Raw genomic sequence first — 14,840 nt, 5'->3', positions numbered from 1 at the left:
TCTCAAAGCGCAGCTACGTCCTCGAGGAAAACCCAGACCTCCATCTTTTCTGTGCCCCCTGTGAAACAGCTGGTTCCAGTGGGCTGTAACCCATGATGCATCAATTACTTTAAATAAAAATGCGAGGCAGGGACAAGTCAAATGAAGGCTTCCTTAGACCCCTAGAGAGGTTCGACACCTCTCTTACCCTGTCCAGGACTTAGTTCATTTCCTTCGAAAGGAGTCTGGCCAGGAGCACTACATGTTTGCAGACTGGCTGTTGTCACTTCACACAGAGCAAATCCTCTGAGGAGCATATTCAGACTGTGCTTGAGGTCACCAGCAAAGCTGTTTGTGATGGTGGTCCTGACTCTAACTGTGGTCAGTAAGCCAGTGCTATTCCGCTCATTGCTGCCCTTCCACTTGCTGTGGTCTCTCTGTTTTCTGTATTCCCCCCCTGCCATTCTGATCACTTATTTTTCTTTCCCTGGGTTGAGTTTTTCCTATTCCATTTTCTCCTTCCATGAGCTGAGGACTTGCTGCCGTAAGGCCGGGGCTCTGAATATCTCATTCTTTGGGATGTTGCTTGATCCTGCCTGCTTCAGGGATGTGATTTCAGAGCTTCCAAATAACATTCACAGGGAAAAATACGCAATTAACCCTCCTCTGGTTCTGGTTTGTAACTCTTTCCTCCTTTTAGAACCGAACTGCAAGCACGCATCCTCAAACCTCTCTGAAGACACCCACCTATCTGCAGATTTGGTCCACACTGCCCCTGTATCCCAGCCTTCTGCAACATCACTGCGTGTCCAGCACCTGCGTGGTGCCCCTGTGCTTGGAGCCAGGGAGGTGCTTAACCCTGGGCTGGAAGGAGATGTCTCCTTCCCCTTAGGATGCGCCGGCAGGCTCTCTTTGCAGGAGAGATCCTTCTCACAAAACAGAGGAAGAGTGTTCGGGTTTCCTTTCAGTGGCCTCTAAATTATTTGTCCAGAGCCCAGAAGTGTCTGTTCCTGGAGTTAGTGAGGCTCGTTCCTTTAGAAGTCCTCCCCGATTGTGTTAGTATTTGTGCATAAATGAATATTAATGGTGAATGTGGTCTGACTACTGGGCCCATTTCCTCCCACAGCTGCTTTTATGTGAGACCTGATCCAAAAACATCTTGTGCGCACATCTTGCAGCCTGGCTCTGCAGGCGAGCTCGATGGGGAATGTTTTGCTGCTGAGGCCTGTTGTGGTTTAGGCATGGACAAATCGCATAGCTGCTGAGTGCTGTCAGGGTCTCAGCAGTCCTGGATTTGCCTCGCAGCAGACATTTAGGTACCCAGGGAACTTGTGTTTTAACCGGAAAAAACCTCGTGTGCCAAAGGCTTCCCGATGTAAGCGAGGCTGCAGCTGAGAAGTTTGGGGGGCCTGAATGTTGGGGTTTGCTGCTCCAGCTGGCAGCAAAGGCCCACCCACAGCTTGGGTGACATCTAGGGCCCCAGCTTTCAACCTGAGCACCAGCACCTGAAAGCAAGCACTGAAATACCTGTGTTACAGTGCTTTTGTTTTATTTGGACATGGTTCTGTGCATTTCTCTAGCTATCCTTCTGTGGGTTTACTGCAAAGAGATTGCTGGGACTGAGCCTGGGACTCCTGTAGGAAAAGCTGGTCTCAGAGACAACAGGTTCTGAGAACAAATACCAAACCGTATTCCCCACAAACCATTTTTTAACCATTAAGCAAGCATCTCCTTACAGATTTTGGATAATAGATGTATTTAAGTAGGGAAAGGGATTCGCTGGATGACTCGCATGTCCAAACTAATCACTACCCACAGGTTTGATGCAAAATCCTCGCTCATAACTGCTTGCGAGCAGCCTGCAGCGGAGATGTGTTCTCAGAAACTCTCGAGCAAGTAACTTTGGCCTCGTGCACTTGAGAAGGCTGCTCGCAGACGATGCCTGTGCAGACCGATCGTGGTGAGAGGGGGCCTAACTCAGAGCGCTCTGCAGGCAGCAGAAAGGTTCCCACTGCCTGAAATTAGTCACAAATGATCTGCCTGGCTCTTGGGTTTTAATCACATGATCCAATTACAACTTAATCCCATCAATATGAAATAAATGTTCCCACCTTTGGTTATTTTCTCTGCGTGGAAAGCTGCTCTGCAGCGCACGGCCTTGTGCCTGTCAGTGAGGCCGTATTTTGTGTTCCTGCTGCAAAAGGGGGTAGAGGAAGGATGGCTGGTGAAACACACGGCTTGAAAACCCTTCTTTTGGCCTAAAGTGGGAGCAGCCTATAGAGATACTGTCACAGATCCAAGCAGGCTGGGGTTAAACGGTTTCCTCAGCTTTTCTCCCTAAATCAATTTGAATATTCTTGGCAAGCTCTGTTATTATGCATGGTGGGCAGCTGTGATTCAAGCAGGGATTTTTTTTTCCCCTTCTACTGTCCCAGTCTTCCTGTCTTGTGCAGATGTGATCCTTTCCCTCTGTCTGCCTAACAGCTAATTATTTTACCAGACGAGCCAATAGTCTGAAGAAAACAGACCATGCATATTCTTGAAAGCAACAACTGTGTTACAATGTCAGGGGGGATGGGGAAGAAAAAAAAAAAAAGTCACTTCCTTCTGACCCACTCCACTCCTTAAGCAAACCTCCAAAAATAGCAAGCATACTGATTTATAAGGGACCGATCTACCTCCCAAGTTAGTCACCCACCTTTTTCAGCAGAAACTTGCATTGTGTATTTGGGGAAAGTTGGAGAAAGCCAGTTTGAGTGTCAAAGACGTCGAGCTAACAGCTCTGTAATCAACAGCAACCCAGAGACATACACACCCATGTTACTGCAAGAATGTGGACAAGAGCACATCAGCTGCTCCCCAGAAACTGCATGAGTGTCACTGCACGCGCTGAAATCTCATTCTCAGTCACTTGCAGGCAATTAGGCCTTTCTGATTAAAATAATTAACCTCTGGGTCTGGATAGCACAGTACTTTAAATTCTGCTTTCCATGTTTGGCGTGGTTTTTTTTAAGTTTGTTTGGTTTTTGTAGGTTGTTTTTTTAAAACTTATTTTGTCTGGCCAGGGTAGCTATCTGGTCCTTGCAACCCACTGCAACAGCTCTAAGACGGTCTGCCCTGTCCCAGGTGTGAGCTGTGAGCTATCAGGAGCACCGCAGCCACACAGTTGTGTTTTATAGCCTACAGGTTGTTTTGAGAATGCCTGCTGGTTTTGATTTCACAGGCAGATGAAGGCTCCGTTTCCAGATCCCCCGGCAGCCCAGCACAGCTTGCTGCTGCAGCACAAGGAGAGGTGTGCTGCCCTGCTGAGCCACGCTTATGCCTGGGAGGAGACCTGTCTGCATCCTGCAACGGCAAAGAACAGCAGGTCAGTGGTGCCCACTCTGCTCCTGAGAGGCTGGTGCGTCCCTCACATTTGGGAACCCTGGCTCACACAACAAGGTGTTTGGTGTTTCACAAGCCAGGCGATAGTGTACAGATCCTGAGAGGCAGGAATGAGGGCTCTGAAGGAAGGCACGTGCCTCTAGGTGAGGCGGAAGCTGTCCATTGCTGCTTGGAAAGTAAAATTAGAGTCTAGGGTACTAAATCCTGATGCATTCAGCATGAGTTCTATACAGAGGTCCTACCACCACTGACACAAAAGCTGCAGGACCTTTAATCATACAGAGAAATGCCACTGCTTTTTTGACAGGCAGCTCTTCTCCCAGGTGATAACAGCAAGCCCCAATGTGGGGTAAAACCATGGCCTTTCCCCAGCACTTCCCATCCACACCAAAGGATCAAATGCTCCAGATATACTCTGTTTAGAATTCTGCACAAGCAAATCCTCAAATGTAGATCACTCATATTGCACTGAAGGCAAGCAAGGTCCAGCATCAGCTGCCTTCCTGGGTAAGCTGGGTTCGTGAGTCACTGAATTATGCGTTGCATCTCAAAAGCTGAGTTGTTTTTGAACAAGCAATCTACTCCTAAAAGCAAACTTCCTGCCTCTACAACCCCATCACAGTACTAAGAGGATCAGGATGCAGAGAGCTATGTCCACACCAGACTGCCTCCTTCACCTCTCAAGGAACACGTGACTTCACTGGACAGCACTGGAGCAAGAGCCTTTTTTTGGCTCAAACAAATATCCGTTACTTCTTTGTTACCCTTTTAAAAGTGGATAAGTTAATTAGTTGTTCACCCTCCAGGGCTCTAAGTTCTTGTATAATTAGATAATGGGCAATGATCATACAGCGTTTTGTTCTCACACGGTACACAGATTCCAGTGCTGACAATGTTTCGTAGGTTATTCCAGTTCTAGTTCCAGGTTATCACCTAGCAATGCTGCGGGAAGCACTAGCACCCCCTTTACAAGGTGACTTTCTTACAGGGCACGACCTACCAGCATTACAGGTGCTAACATAAATCCCACCAGCTCTTACTGGACATGCCACAGGGTAGTTTGTAGTGGGTATCAACACTACTCCAGTGGGAAAACCCAAAAATATTCCAAGGAGATCATGTGGTCAGGCACTTCCCAAAATACTCCCTTTCATGTCTTTAATGCCACCCTTGTCTTTCCTGCTTTGGCAGGGAAAGCCAACATCAGGGTTACATGGAGTGGTTCAGAAGGGAAAGTTATTGGAAAACACAAAGGTTTAGGTTTGGAATAGCCCCCAGAAGGCTGCTGTGCTAAGAAAAGTGCCTGATGCAAGTCAGGACTTACAGGATGTACTCGTGTTGAGGTCAGCAACTGTCAATTAATTAATTCATTAAAATACCTGGAGAGATTTAAAATGGGCACATAGTAGAAACACGCATGCAAGTGGAGGATCCTGAAACCACTTAAGCTTTAGGGCAAATAAAAAACAGATGGGAGATGAGCGCAGTGATGAAAAGGTGTAGGCAAGGGGCCTATATCTGTCATTATTCCTGCAGCTACAGTTTAATTACCATTCCTAGGCTTTGGGGAAAAATTTAAAATAAAAAAAATTATGGGAAGGAGCACAACTTCTGTGGTTGGAAGATGCCCCTTAGCATCATCCTAAATCTCTGTTGAAGACTCCTAATATGCTTTATTCATCACCTAGAATACAAACTGTTTCCCTAATCTCTAGTGTTAAGGAATTGCTGTGAGAAAGAAAAAATAGAATCAAGAAGCAAAGCCCCACTCTTCCTTTCCTCCCTGAACTTCTGCTCCTTGTGCCAGCAACACGAAAGCAGAACTCTGCACATGGCACGGTGAAGACAAGGAGCCCTCCTCCAGCTGTCAGGCTGACAAGCAGATGTGCATTGCAATCTTGTTCTGTGCAGTTTGGTTGGGAAAACAGGCTGCAACAACAGGTTACAGGAACATAAGCTATCTACCTGGGGGATGTTATTTAAAACTTAATAGGCCATGCAGTGAAGGTAAGAGGTAAAATTACCACTACTCCAAAAGGGAAGAAATACTTTTTTTTTTTTTATTGAGGCCTCTAATGTCACAGTGACTTATACCAACAGGACAACAAATGACCCCCATTAGACAGGAACAAGTATTTCTGCATAAGGTAGGGCTAGAATAAAGCAAATTTTCCATTCAGATTTTAATACTTGCTGAAAAGATCTAGAACTCTTTTTCCTTAAGAGTTTACCTGATTGCTAGAATACAGGAAGAGATATTTTAGATTTAAAAAATAACAAAAAACCTTGATTTTTCACAGTACTGAAACAGCTAATGAAGCTTATTTGTGGCAAATAGATGAAGTGCCTGCAGGGAGGAATTAACTATTGAAAAAGCTCACTAGTAAATGTTGACTGAGCTGTATTTAGTAGCCCTTTCCCCACAAAAGCCAGGACAAGCAAACTAAGTCAAAGCAGAGAGTGGGGAGCATGAATTATTACTGAGCAGAGGTAAATCCTGACACCCTCCCTCGTCCCCCCAAGAATACACAGTGATGGAATAAAGATATGATAGTGGGCAAGCGAGAATGCTTTTTTTTTTTTTTTTTAATTATTATTTGCTCCCCTATTAAAATCCTAACTCCAAACACCTCTATTTAAGATAGCACATGCCTGGCCTAGCCCTTGAGACAGATTCACCCAGAGCCCAACTGCAGATACTGTTTCACTGTAAGAAAACCCAAGCCATTAGGGACATAATGCCTGGGGAACATACACACGAACAACATGTACAATGGGCCAGGATGAAGAAGCTAGTTAAGCTTGTTTCATAAGCCAGATAAACGCATCATGATAAGTGGGCTAGCCACTAATCCACATGGCAAGAGAGAATTGCAAGATTTCAGGTGCAAGAGCTGCTTCAAACCAGTGCCTCTTTCTAAATGCAACATGTTAACCCCCCTCATATAGTTCTTGTATCAATTAAAATGAGGGATGCACATGAAATAGCATGTAAGGTAGCAATGCCAAGATTTTTCCACAACAGAACATCATTATGTGGCTTCCAAGCATAGCCAGGGATGCTAAAAATCAATAAAAGTGAAGGGCTCTTCTCATTTTGCAGTACTAAGCGTAGAGCTTGAACTAGAAAAGATTCATCTCTGAAGACTTTTTCTTTTAATTTTAAAGAAACTAGGGTGAAGGGAGGGAAATTTTGCCTAGGGAATGGAATAAGGGTGCTTTTCTCACTCTATGACAGCAATCAATAGGGAACATGTTATTTTGTCATGTCAGATTTCCTCAGCATAAGCAGCTCATGATAGTTTTGCGATGAAAGTTATGTTAGAGAAAAACTGACAGAACTGCGATTTCCCAAAGGAAACAAAGCAAACGTCATCTACTTTGAAAAAAATCTGATTTTATTTTTATATTGAAAAGACCTGTCAATTTAAATAGATGTTTATTTCCATTCATGGTCTCAACCAGTGTCATGTGTTAACATATCGTTCAGAACTGTATAAAAAAGCCATTTGTGTTACATTGGTTAACATCCTAGAACACTGGGGTGGGGTGTGGGGAGGGTTTGAAGCAGCTTAACATTAAAAATAGGATGTTCCCAAAAAACTTACATTTGATGCAGCATCTTCTATTCTAATTTTATAGGAGCTGAAGCATATTGCAAATACAACTCAAGTTATTTGGTCTTCAAAAAAACCCATTAAAACCAGATTGCTTTCATAGCAATATTGAAGCTGTCAGCTGAGAGAACACACACATACACTCATGTGTGCAAACACACACAGAGAACCACACTGAGCACAACTGGAACACCCCATTCAGTATGTGGATTACATATGCATTCTTCTGAATCCATGATAGCTGTAATTTAAAATGCTTTTTTTTTTTTTCCAATATATACATGGTTTCCATGGAAACCCAAGATTCTGCATAATCGACTGACATTTATTACTCATGGTGCTGTGAAGTTCTCTCTTGTGAAAGGGCCAAATTCCAAATCCTTTACTCAAACATGCACATACCTAACCAAAGCCAATGAAGAGGGAGAATATGGTTTAGAAAAGGGGTGCAGGGTCAAGGTCTAGATTTGAAAAATCACATGGCAGATTGTCATTCAAAAAAGGTTTTTAAGTAATTCTTTGGTTTATTTCCATGATTCTCAATGCTGTCCAAAAAGCCCAGAGACAGTCACATGAGAAACCATAGCTCTAAAGCAAGCCCACAGCATTTTTAAATCTCGTGTATTAGATGTTCAGAAGACTACGGGAATTCAGAATACCCCTTACATTCATGTCCCCAAAAATCTAGTAACTGCTTAAGTGCATGCACTGAGGCATGACCGGCATGCCTGTAAATTCATATTGTTCAAGTTAAGAGTAAATATAGCTGCAAAAAACCCCACCCACCTATAATTAAATGGTCATTACTAGCAATACTATAGTGACTGTCTTGTTATTAAAGAAATGCAGACATGGTTTCTGCCTGTTTGACTCTCTTGGCCGAAAGGAAGCTGTCTGCTCGATTTAGAAAGAAAGCAAGTTTTAGGAATCCAAGGGAGTTTAGTATTTCCATGTTTCTGGGGTCAATTATTAATGTAAAGATGTAGACAAATGGCAAGTATATGAAAGCACATCTTGTACATTCCAAGGTTTGGAAGTCAAAAGCAGATCTTAACTTCCTTATGCTTAAATGTTATGGTAGGCTTGGAAAACCAAGTAAGAAGTGATACAATATTTCCACGAAAAGCAAAGTAGAACTAGGTCTAACTGGCATTCATATGCAAGCAGCTTTTTGCTATGTTTTATGTAAGGCAGATTTTATTTGCAAAGATAGTTACCAGTCTGCTAGCAGGAAAAAATACAGGCAACTATACTCAGAGAAGATGGCTGATAATTACTAGTGACAACTTCTATTTTTCAGTACAACTCAGCTTTAATGTATTTTCTGGAAACAGCATTTTCATCACTGGTTTTCCACTTCCTTCCCCATCCCATGCTAAGTATCAAAACTCAAGACTGGTCAAAATGAATCGTGGATATTTACCAACCAACAGCATCTCCTATTCCGATGTTATTTTTAACTAGAACAAATATAGGTCATTCTTTATAACCTACTGCCAGTGGTTGTTTATAAACATCTACTTGCTGCAATAAACACTGGTCACTGAAATATTCATTTGCAATAACTACTTGGCACTAGGTTAATATACTTGTAAAGTTTAATAATAAAGTGCTTCCGATGTACATACAAGCACTTAAAACATCAGACTTTTAAAACTCAGTTTTGGGGGGCTTAATATCTATAATTACAGTTTTCACAAGCATTTCTGAAATCTCTTCAGAAGTTTAGAGGCTTTTGTCTCAGCACATCTAAGTTTCTCAACAATTACTGAATAGCTAATGTAACATTCTTGCTCCCTATGCTGAGATAACATGGTACCAAAATTTAGCTACAAAAAGAGAGGCATTTTTGGTCAGACTGACCCCCAGCTGTCCTTTAACAGAAAAGGAGCACAGCTCAAACCTGTCTCCTCCCTCCAAAAAAAAAAAAAAAAAACAAGAACAAAGACACCTAAGGCCACAAATTTACCTTTGCCAGAATATCCGGTGTTCCCTGGTTTGTGGCAACTGTGTACATGACCACTTAGAAAATACAGTATGAAAGCCCCATCACCTCTAAGGATTCTGATAAACCACCTCAGAAGCCAGTTTAGGCAGCAGTGCGTATGGAACCACATTACATTGAAACAGTGTTAAAGCCATTCCAGCTAGTTAAACTAGTTTCTAACTATGTTTAATCAAAATTCCTTACTGCAGGAAAAGTCTGAATGTAGAGAGAGGCAAAAAGATGCAAAGATAACCCACACAACGACCCAATAGCAAAAGCTCCTGTTTAAAGGTTTTCTTATGCTAAAAAAGGCACACAACCCCTTGTGAACTAGAGACAAAAGCTAGCAGTACTACAGCAATAAACCCAGAAGAAAAAGCCTACCAGAATTACCCAATTGCCTACTGGGAAGGAACAATGAAGTAGACAGGCTGCTCTTGCTCTGTTTTGTTTGCAGGGAAGTGGTCAAATTTAATAGTCAAATTTAGCCACATTAAGAAATATTTAACAAAAGCTACCCCAAGAAACCAGAACAAAACCTGACCTTTGGGTCAAAGGCCAAAGACAGGCCTTTCCATAGCATGTAGCTGAGTGAGTTCAGAGATTGGCAATGAAAGAAAAAAAGCTTTAGACATGTGATGGGAACAACCTTTGGGATTTATCGAACAGTCACACCAAGCTTCTCCAAAACACGCACTCCCTTTTCTTGGTATTCTTGTCGGGTCATCCAGAAGTTGTCTTTGTCTTTCATGATGTCTGCTAGAACCGCGCCACCCAAAAACACCATGTGCTTTCGACGAGGTGGGTCTTCAATTCGGATCTTAAATTTCTAAGAAGAAAAAACAACTGTTACTAGGATTTTTGAAACAAAGCCTCTTGAAATAAAATTGTGCTTTCTACCAGAACAATGAAATGTAAATTGTTTAATGAGAAAAACATAACCAAAAGCCTGAAGTGCTAGCACAGGGCACTCTGTGAGCTTTCAGCTTGCGCAACCAAAGTAAAATAACTACTTTGCACTGGAAATTAGAGACAGCTATTGACACTTCCCCAAAATTATACCTTTGGTATATCCACAAAAAGCCCAGAAGTCAGAATACAAAATTAAAGACCACATTTTTACATTTCATGAACACGGAAAAGAGTGAAACACTTGCTAAGCTTTGATGGCTAAAATTATCAGAAGTTACCAGATCACAAAATATTTTAGAATTATGCCAAGTTTTAGAACGGCAGATGGAAGAGATTCTACATTTATACAATCTAGACCAGTTTATTTAATATTATCTTAAATTCTTTGATGTTCAAGCTCTAACTTCAAGAGCAAAAATGACTACAGTCAAAGCTATGAGTGATTCTGTGATTCTATTCTGTGCAACTGAGTCATTCTAAATAGCTGCAGAAGATCTTTATAGAATACTGTATTAAGAACTGGGGAAGTTCAATTCAGCTTAACATTAGAAACTCCACTCAAAGTAATTGCTTTTGTAAATATCTCCTTTCTGAAAAGCACACAGCACTGCTGGCAGATAGAAGGCAACACTAACTCCAAAACACTTTTGTCTGCTTATCACAGTAACCCATGAACAAGGAAAATTTATTCCACTTGAGGATGTGTGAACTCTGATCTCTAACTTTTTTTTTTTGGGGGGGGGGTGGGGGTGCGGGGGTGAGCATTTCACCCACATTATATAGTATGAATCAAAACTTTTAAAAATAAAAATCACTTTTGCTCAGCGATGACTTTCTGAAACACAAATGCTCATTAGCATTGTTCAATTTATATTATGAGTTGTGCAGTAACATTTAACGGTACGTTTTACATTCAAACTAGCCCAAGACTTTAGGAATGACTTGCTGTTAGCATTGACTGGAAGTGACTTTACGGCACGTCCCTGCATGCACAATAGGGGTGTGAAGAACTGAGATGCACCAAGCTTTTGGAAGCTGTGTAGAGGGTGACCAGCAGCTTCAGTCATTTCTGACTACTTGGTTCCCTCTAGTGGGGATTCAGGATAAACCTCTGCCCCACACAAATAAAGCGGTGACTCCATACTTACCGAGAGTTTTTCCACATCTCCTTTCAGAACTCGTTCCAGGTAGAGCTGTTTAAGTTCCCGCTCCAGTCGTGAAGGCAGCCCGGGGTACATGGTGGACCCTCCAGACAGCACAATGTGCTTATAGAATTCAGACCTAACCAAGAAAACAGTCTTTCTAGTGTCATATTATATACTCTGTAGTACAAATAGGTACCTGTTTGTAGATGGAAATAAATACAAATCTAAAACTGTCACTACACAAATATAAAGCCAACTTTTGCCTGAGTTTGGCATACTTGCTCATGCTTTTCCAGACGTCCTGGAAAGCAGCAAAATAAAACAAAAAAAACATTGCACTTCCAAAATGTAATCCTTGCTTGTTCGTACCAAAATAGTCAGGCTTCCAGACAAGCCATTAAGCTTCGAAGAGTCATCTCAGACTGATCCCCAATCCCAGCATATATCCTCCCGCAGCAGTGTGCACATTAACATATAGAGCAAAAGATGGCATTTCATTTGAATGCAGCTCTCGTGTCACCTCTGCACCCTGACACAGGAGTTTAAGTGTCCTCCTGCTCTTACCTGGTATCAATGTCAGCGGCCTGGATGGTGTTAAACAGCAGTTCAGCCACACCAACCCCCTCTACATTGATTAAGTGAGGCTGGAAGAGAGCCTCTGGTGCCTCAAACCGTTCTCCACCAACTTTGATAATCCTGCCATCTGGGAGCTAGTGAAAGAAAACATCTTTCAGAAGACTACTTTTAGCCACTCAGATACAAAACAAAGCAAGAGGAAGTACCTACATTGTTACCTCATGTTTCAGAACAGGAAACTGCTGCTTATTGTCACCACTGCAAATGTCACTTAGTACTACTGAAATAAGCTACTAATTCTTCAATTCCTATGCAATTACAGAGATCAGGGACCAGACATATTGATACTGAAGTACCAAGCACTGCTTTGCAATACAGCTCCTGATCTTCATTTAAAGGTTGATCTTACAGCAACAATAACGCTCCCCTGCAAGTTCTTTCCTCCTGTGTGTGATCACAGCAAGCGTCCCCTAAAAGGGAGGTTATCTGTCCTGTTACCAGGTATGAGTCTCAAACGTGTCACAGCTAGACAGATGAAGCTGAAACAGTTTGACGTTAGAGTAAGTCCCCCTTCTCTACAAGTTTTTGCGCTGTAATATTCAAGTTTCAAGCATCTACAAGGACAAAAACCAGTACAAAGTTTTATGAAAATCCTGGGAATAAGGAATAAGCTTTTCAGAGTTTTCCCAGAACCAGGTATTGTGATTCTACAGACTCATGTCTAGGAAATGAGCTACTACCAAGAAAAACTTGCAAGGAATCAAAATTAAACGCTACCTAATTTTACACCTAAGAAATTTAGGACAAGAAAAGTTGTCTCAGAACACTCACCGTGTAGGACTCCACTAGTACTGTGGTCTCTAATGCCAGTTTCTGCTCCTGTTCAATGTTGTATCCCACATAACATAGCTTTTCCTTGATCATGCGAACAGTCTCAAAATCAGCAGAATGGTTGAAAGCATACCCTCGCAGTAAGAGGAGCTAGAGTGAACAGATTAGAATTGCAGTAAACGTCCTGTTCTTGTTATCAGATGTGCACGTTCAAAAATTTATCTTTTCAAGTTTGACTCACTTTTGTAACAGCAAATTTAGTATTAAATCAAGTCTGTCACAGCATATCCATTAATAACAGAAACGAAAAAAACAGATGCAACATCACTGCAAGTTGGAAATTTTCTTTCTTCACAACTTTCAGTACAATTGTTAGAAAGGGAAGTGAAAGATAACCAAAATAGTTCTTATATTTAGGTCTTCACTTCAGAACACCACACTATTCCACTTAAATCATAGGATTTGTCAATGTAGAATATTGCTTATATTTTTTAAAACAAATAATCTATAAAACATACTGTCTGATTTAATAATTAGGTAAGAATCACTACATTTGCCACACCTAAAAAAAGGTCTTTCTGAAAATAGATGAGTAGAACTCGAAGAATACAATTTTGTTTTCATTTAACATATCAAGAAAACCAAATTTGATTTTTTTTTCCTTTCCAAATAAGGAATAAAGTCCCTTCCCTTCTTAGACTGCTACTAAAAAAAATAAGTGAAGTCTCTGAATAATATCAATCCTATCACATCATTTAGATGAGGAAACAATATATATAGGCTGAATCAATACAAAGAATACTGGAGTTCTTTATGTAAGTAACATAAAAGTGATGTAGGGAAAGCGTATAGTGGTTTCTTGCTACCAAGGAAACTTGAACCAGTGTGCCACAGATATCAGCCTCAACTTTAAAGATTCTTTTCAGCTTACCTTAATGAGGTACCTAGTGATATCCCTCCCAGCAATATCTAACCGTCTGGTGAGATGAGGGAGGGAGAAACCTTCATAAACTGGGCAAATATGAGTCACACCATCTCCAGAGTCCACAACAACCCCAGTCAACAAACCTAGAAGAATGGGGGAGGTAGGGATGGGTGGAGAGAAAGAGTACAACTTTTATTAGCGCCTCCATAAATAGCGCAGAATAGTTTTATAATTGTAATCTTAACCCTGTAACTATCTTGAAACCACCTGTGCTCTCTCAAGTCATCATTCTGGGAAAAGTAATCACAATTTAAAATTCCGTTATTTCCATTCACCTTGATTTTAAACAGAAGATTTTGACAGTAACAATGCTTTCCATATATTTTTTTAAAGTATTGCCTTGACTCCTGCCTAGGTACTTACAGCTCTACCATTCAACATTTTATCCAGTGTTTTGACATCTTAAATTGCACTCTAATTAAAGAGAATATGTAATATCATTAAATGCTTGTTGGGTTACAAATTTCTCCTAAGATCCACCTATATATGTGCAACCTGATATTAACTTCTCAAATATGAAGAAACCTAGAGCTATTCATCCCACAAATTTATCTTATTAGAATTATTAGGACTATTAGAATTATTAATATTATTATTGTTGATCGTGGCTGGTACTCAAAAACAAGACAATGGTTTCATAAGGTAGAGAGTATCTGGACCACACAGCACACATCTACATTTTTCCCCACAGGAACAGCATTAGGCTGAACCAGATCCACTTTCATACTCAAGAAATTAAATCCAGTGGAAAAAAAAGTTTACCATAAAAGAATCATATATTAAGGTGCACAAAACTGAGATGTCATAACCATGTAAGAGCATGCAACTTAAACACATAGGATGCTTTAAAGGACAACTTCTGAGTTTTCAAAAGCAAGTATTCTATTTGTGTGCCACTTAGTATTTTTATTTTAGAAGGTCTTCAGCTTTCTTTTGGATGACAGTTCAGATTTCAGCTCAGATTTAGAGCTGAGTAGTATAGATTAGAGTGGAGTAATTGACCATTATACAGTAAAATACATGTACAAGTACAACAGAATTTGAGACCATATTTGTAAAGAGGTTAAACAGACCTAAAACAAACCAAAAACAACGAAAAATATCTAGAAAAAAAAAAGAGTAATGGTGCTGTCCGTTGGGACTAAAATAACACACTTTACAACAAATAAAACTAAAATCCAGGTCTGCAAAAGTGGTTTGGGTTCAACTGCTTTTAATGACTTGTATGGCGGTCCCACCCTTCCAGTATCCTATCACTTTTGCTCTTGGAAACAAACTATGATGACATATTAATGAATACGGATGTTTATTTCCTGCCATGTGATGGTTAAGTACACCAAATGACCAGTAAACAGATGTGAGAAGTCATGTTATTAGAATTCATTTGCTTGAATATCCTAGATCATAGATGGATTGCAGCCAGT

The 14,840-nt window shown here is 40.9% G+C and overlaps 1 protein-coding gene across 4 annotated transcripts in view; it reads right to left on the bottom strand.

Moving 5' to 3' along the window:
* ACTR2 (actin related protein 2) overlaps nucleotides 1-14,840 on the bottom strand; it is a 40,237-nt gene that overhangs the window by 9,260 nt on the left and 16,137 nt on the right. For 3 of the 4 annotated variants that reach the window (XR_007708035.1, XM_035553024.2, XM_035553023.2), the window contains exons 5-9: nucleotides 13,363-13,499; nucleotides 12,432-12,581; nucleotides 11,589-11,734; nucleotides 11,028-11,160; nucleotides 9,617-9,796 (exon numbers count right to left, since the gene is read on the bottom strand). Coding sequence is in view for 3 of the 4 variants with exons in the window: in XM_035553024.2 (XP_035408917.1) it covers nucleotides 9,626-9,796; nucleotides 11,028-11,160; nucleotides 11,589-11,734; nucleotides 12,432-12,581; nucleotides 13,363-13,499 (737 nt within the window). In the remaining variant the exon portion in view is untranslated. Of the gene's footprint in view, nucleotides 1-9,412; nucleotides 9,797-11,027; nucleotides 11,161-11,588; nucleotides 11,735-12,431; nucleotides 12,582-13,362; nucleotides 13,500-14,840 lie in introns of those variants that run through there. The other variant, XM_035553022.2, reaches the window with a different exon arrangement.

This window comes from Cygnus atratus, chromosome 3, assembly GCF_013377495.2.
Source record: "Cygnus atratus isolate AKBS03 ecotype Queensland, Australia chromosome 3, CAtr_DNAZoo_HiC_assembly, whole genome shotgun sequence".
Taxonomy (NCBI): Eukaryota; Metazoa; Chordata; class Aves; order Anseriformes; family Anatidae; genus Cygnus; species Cygnus atratus.
Note: the sequence above shows the minus strand (reverse complement) of the source record. Positions and strands in the feature narration are given on the sequence as shown.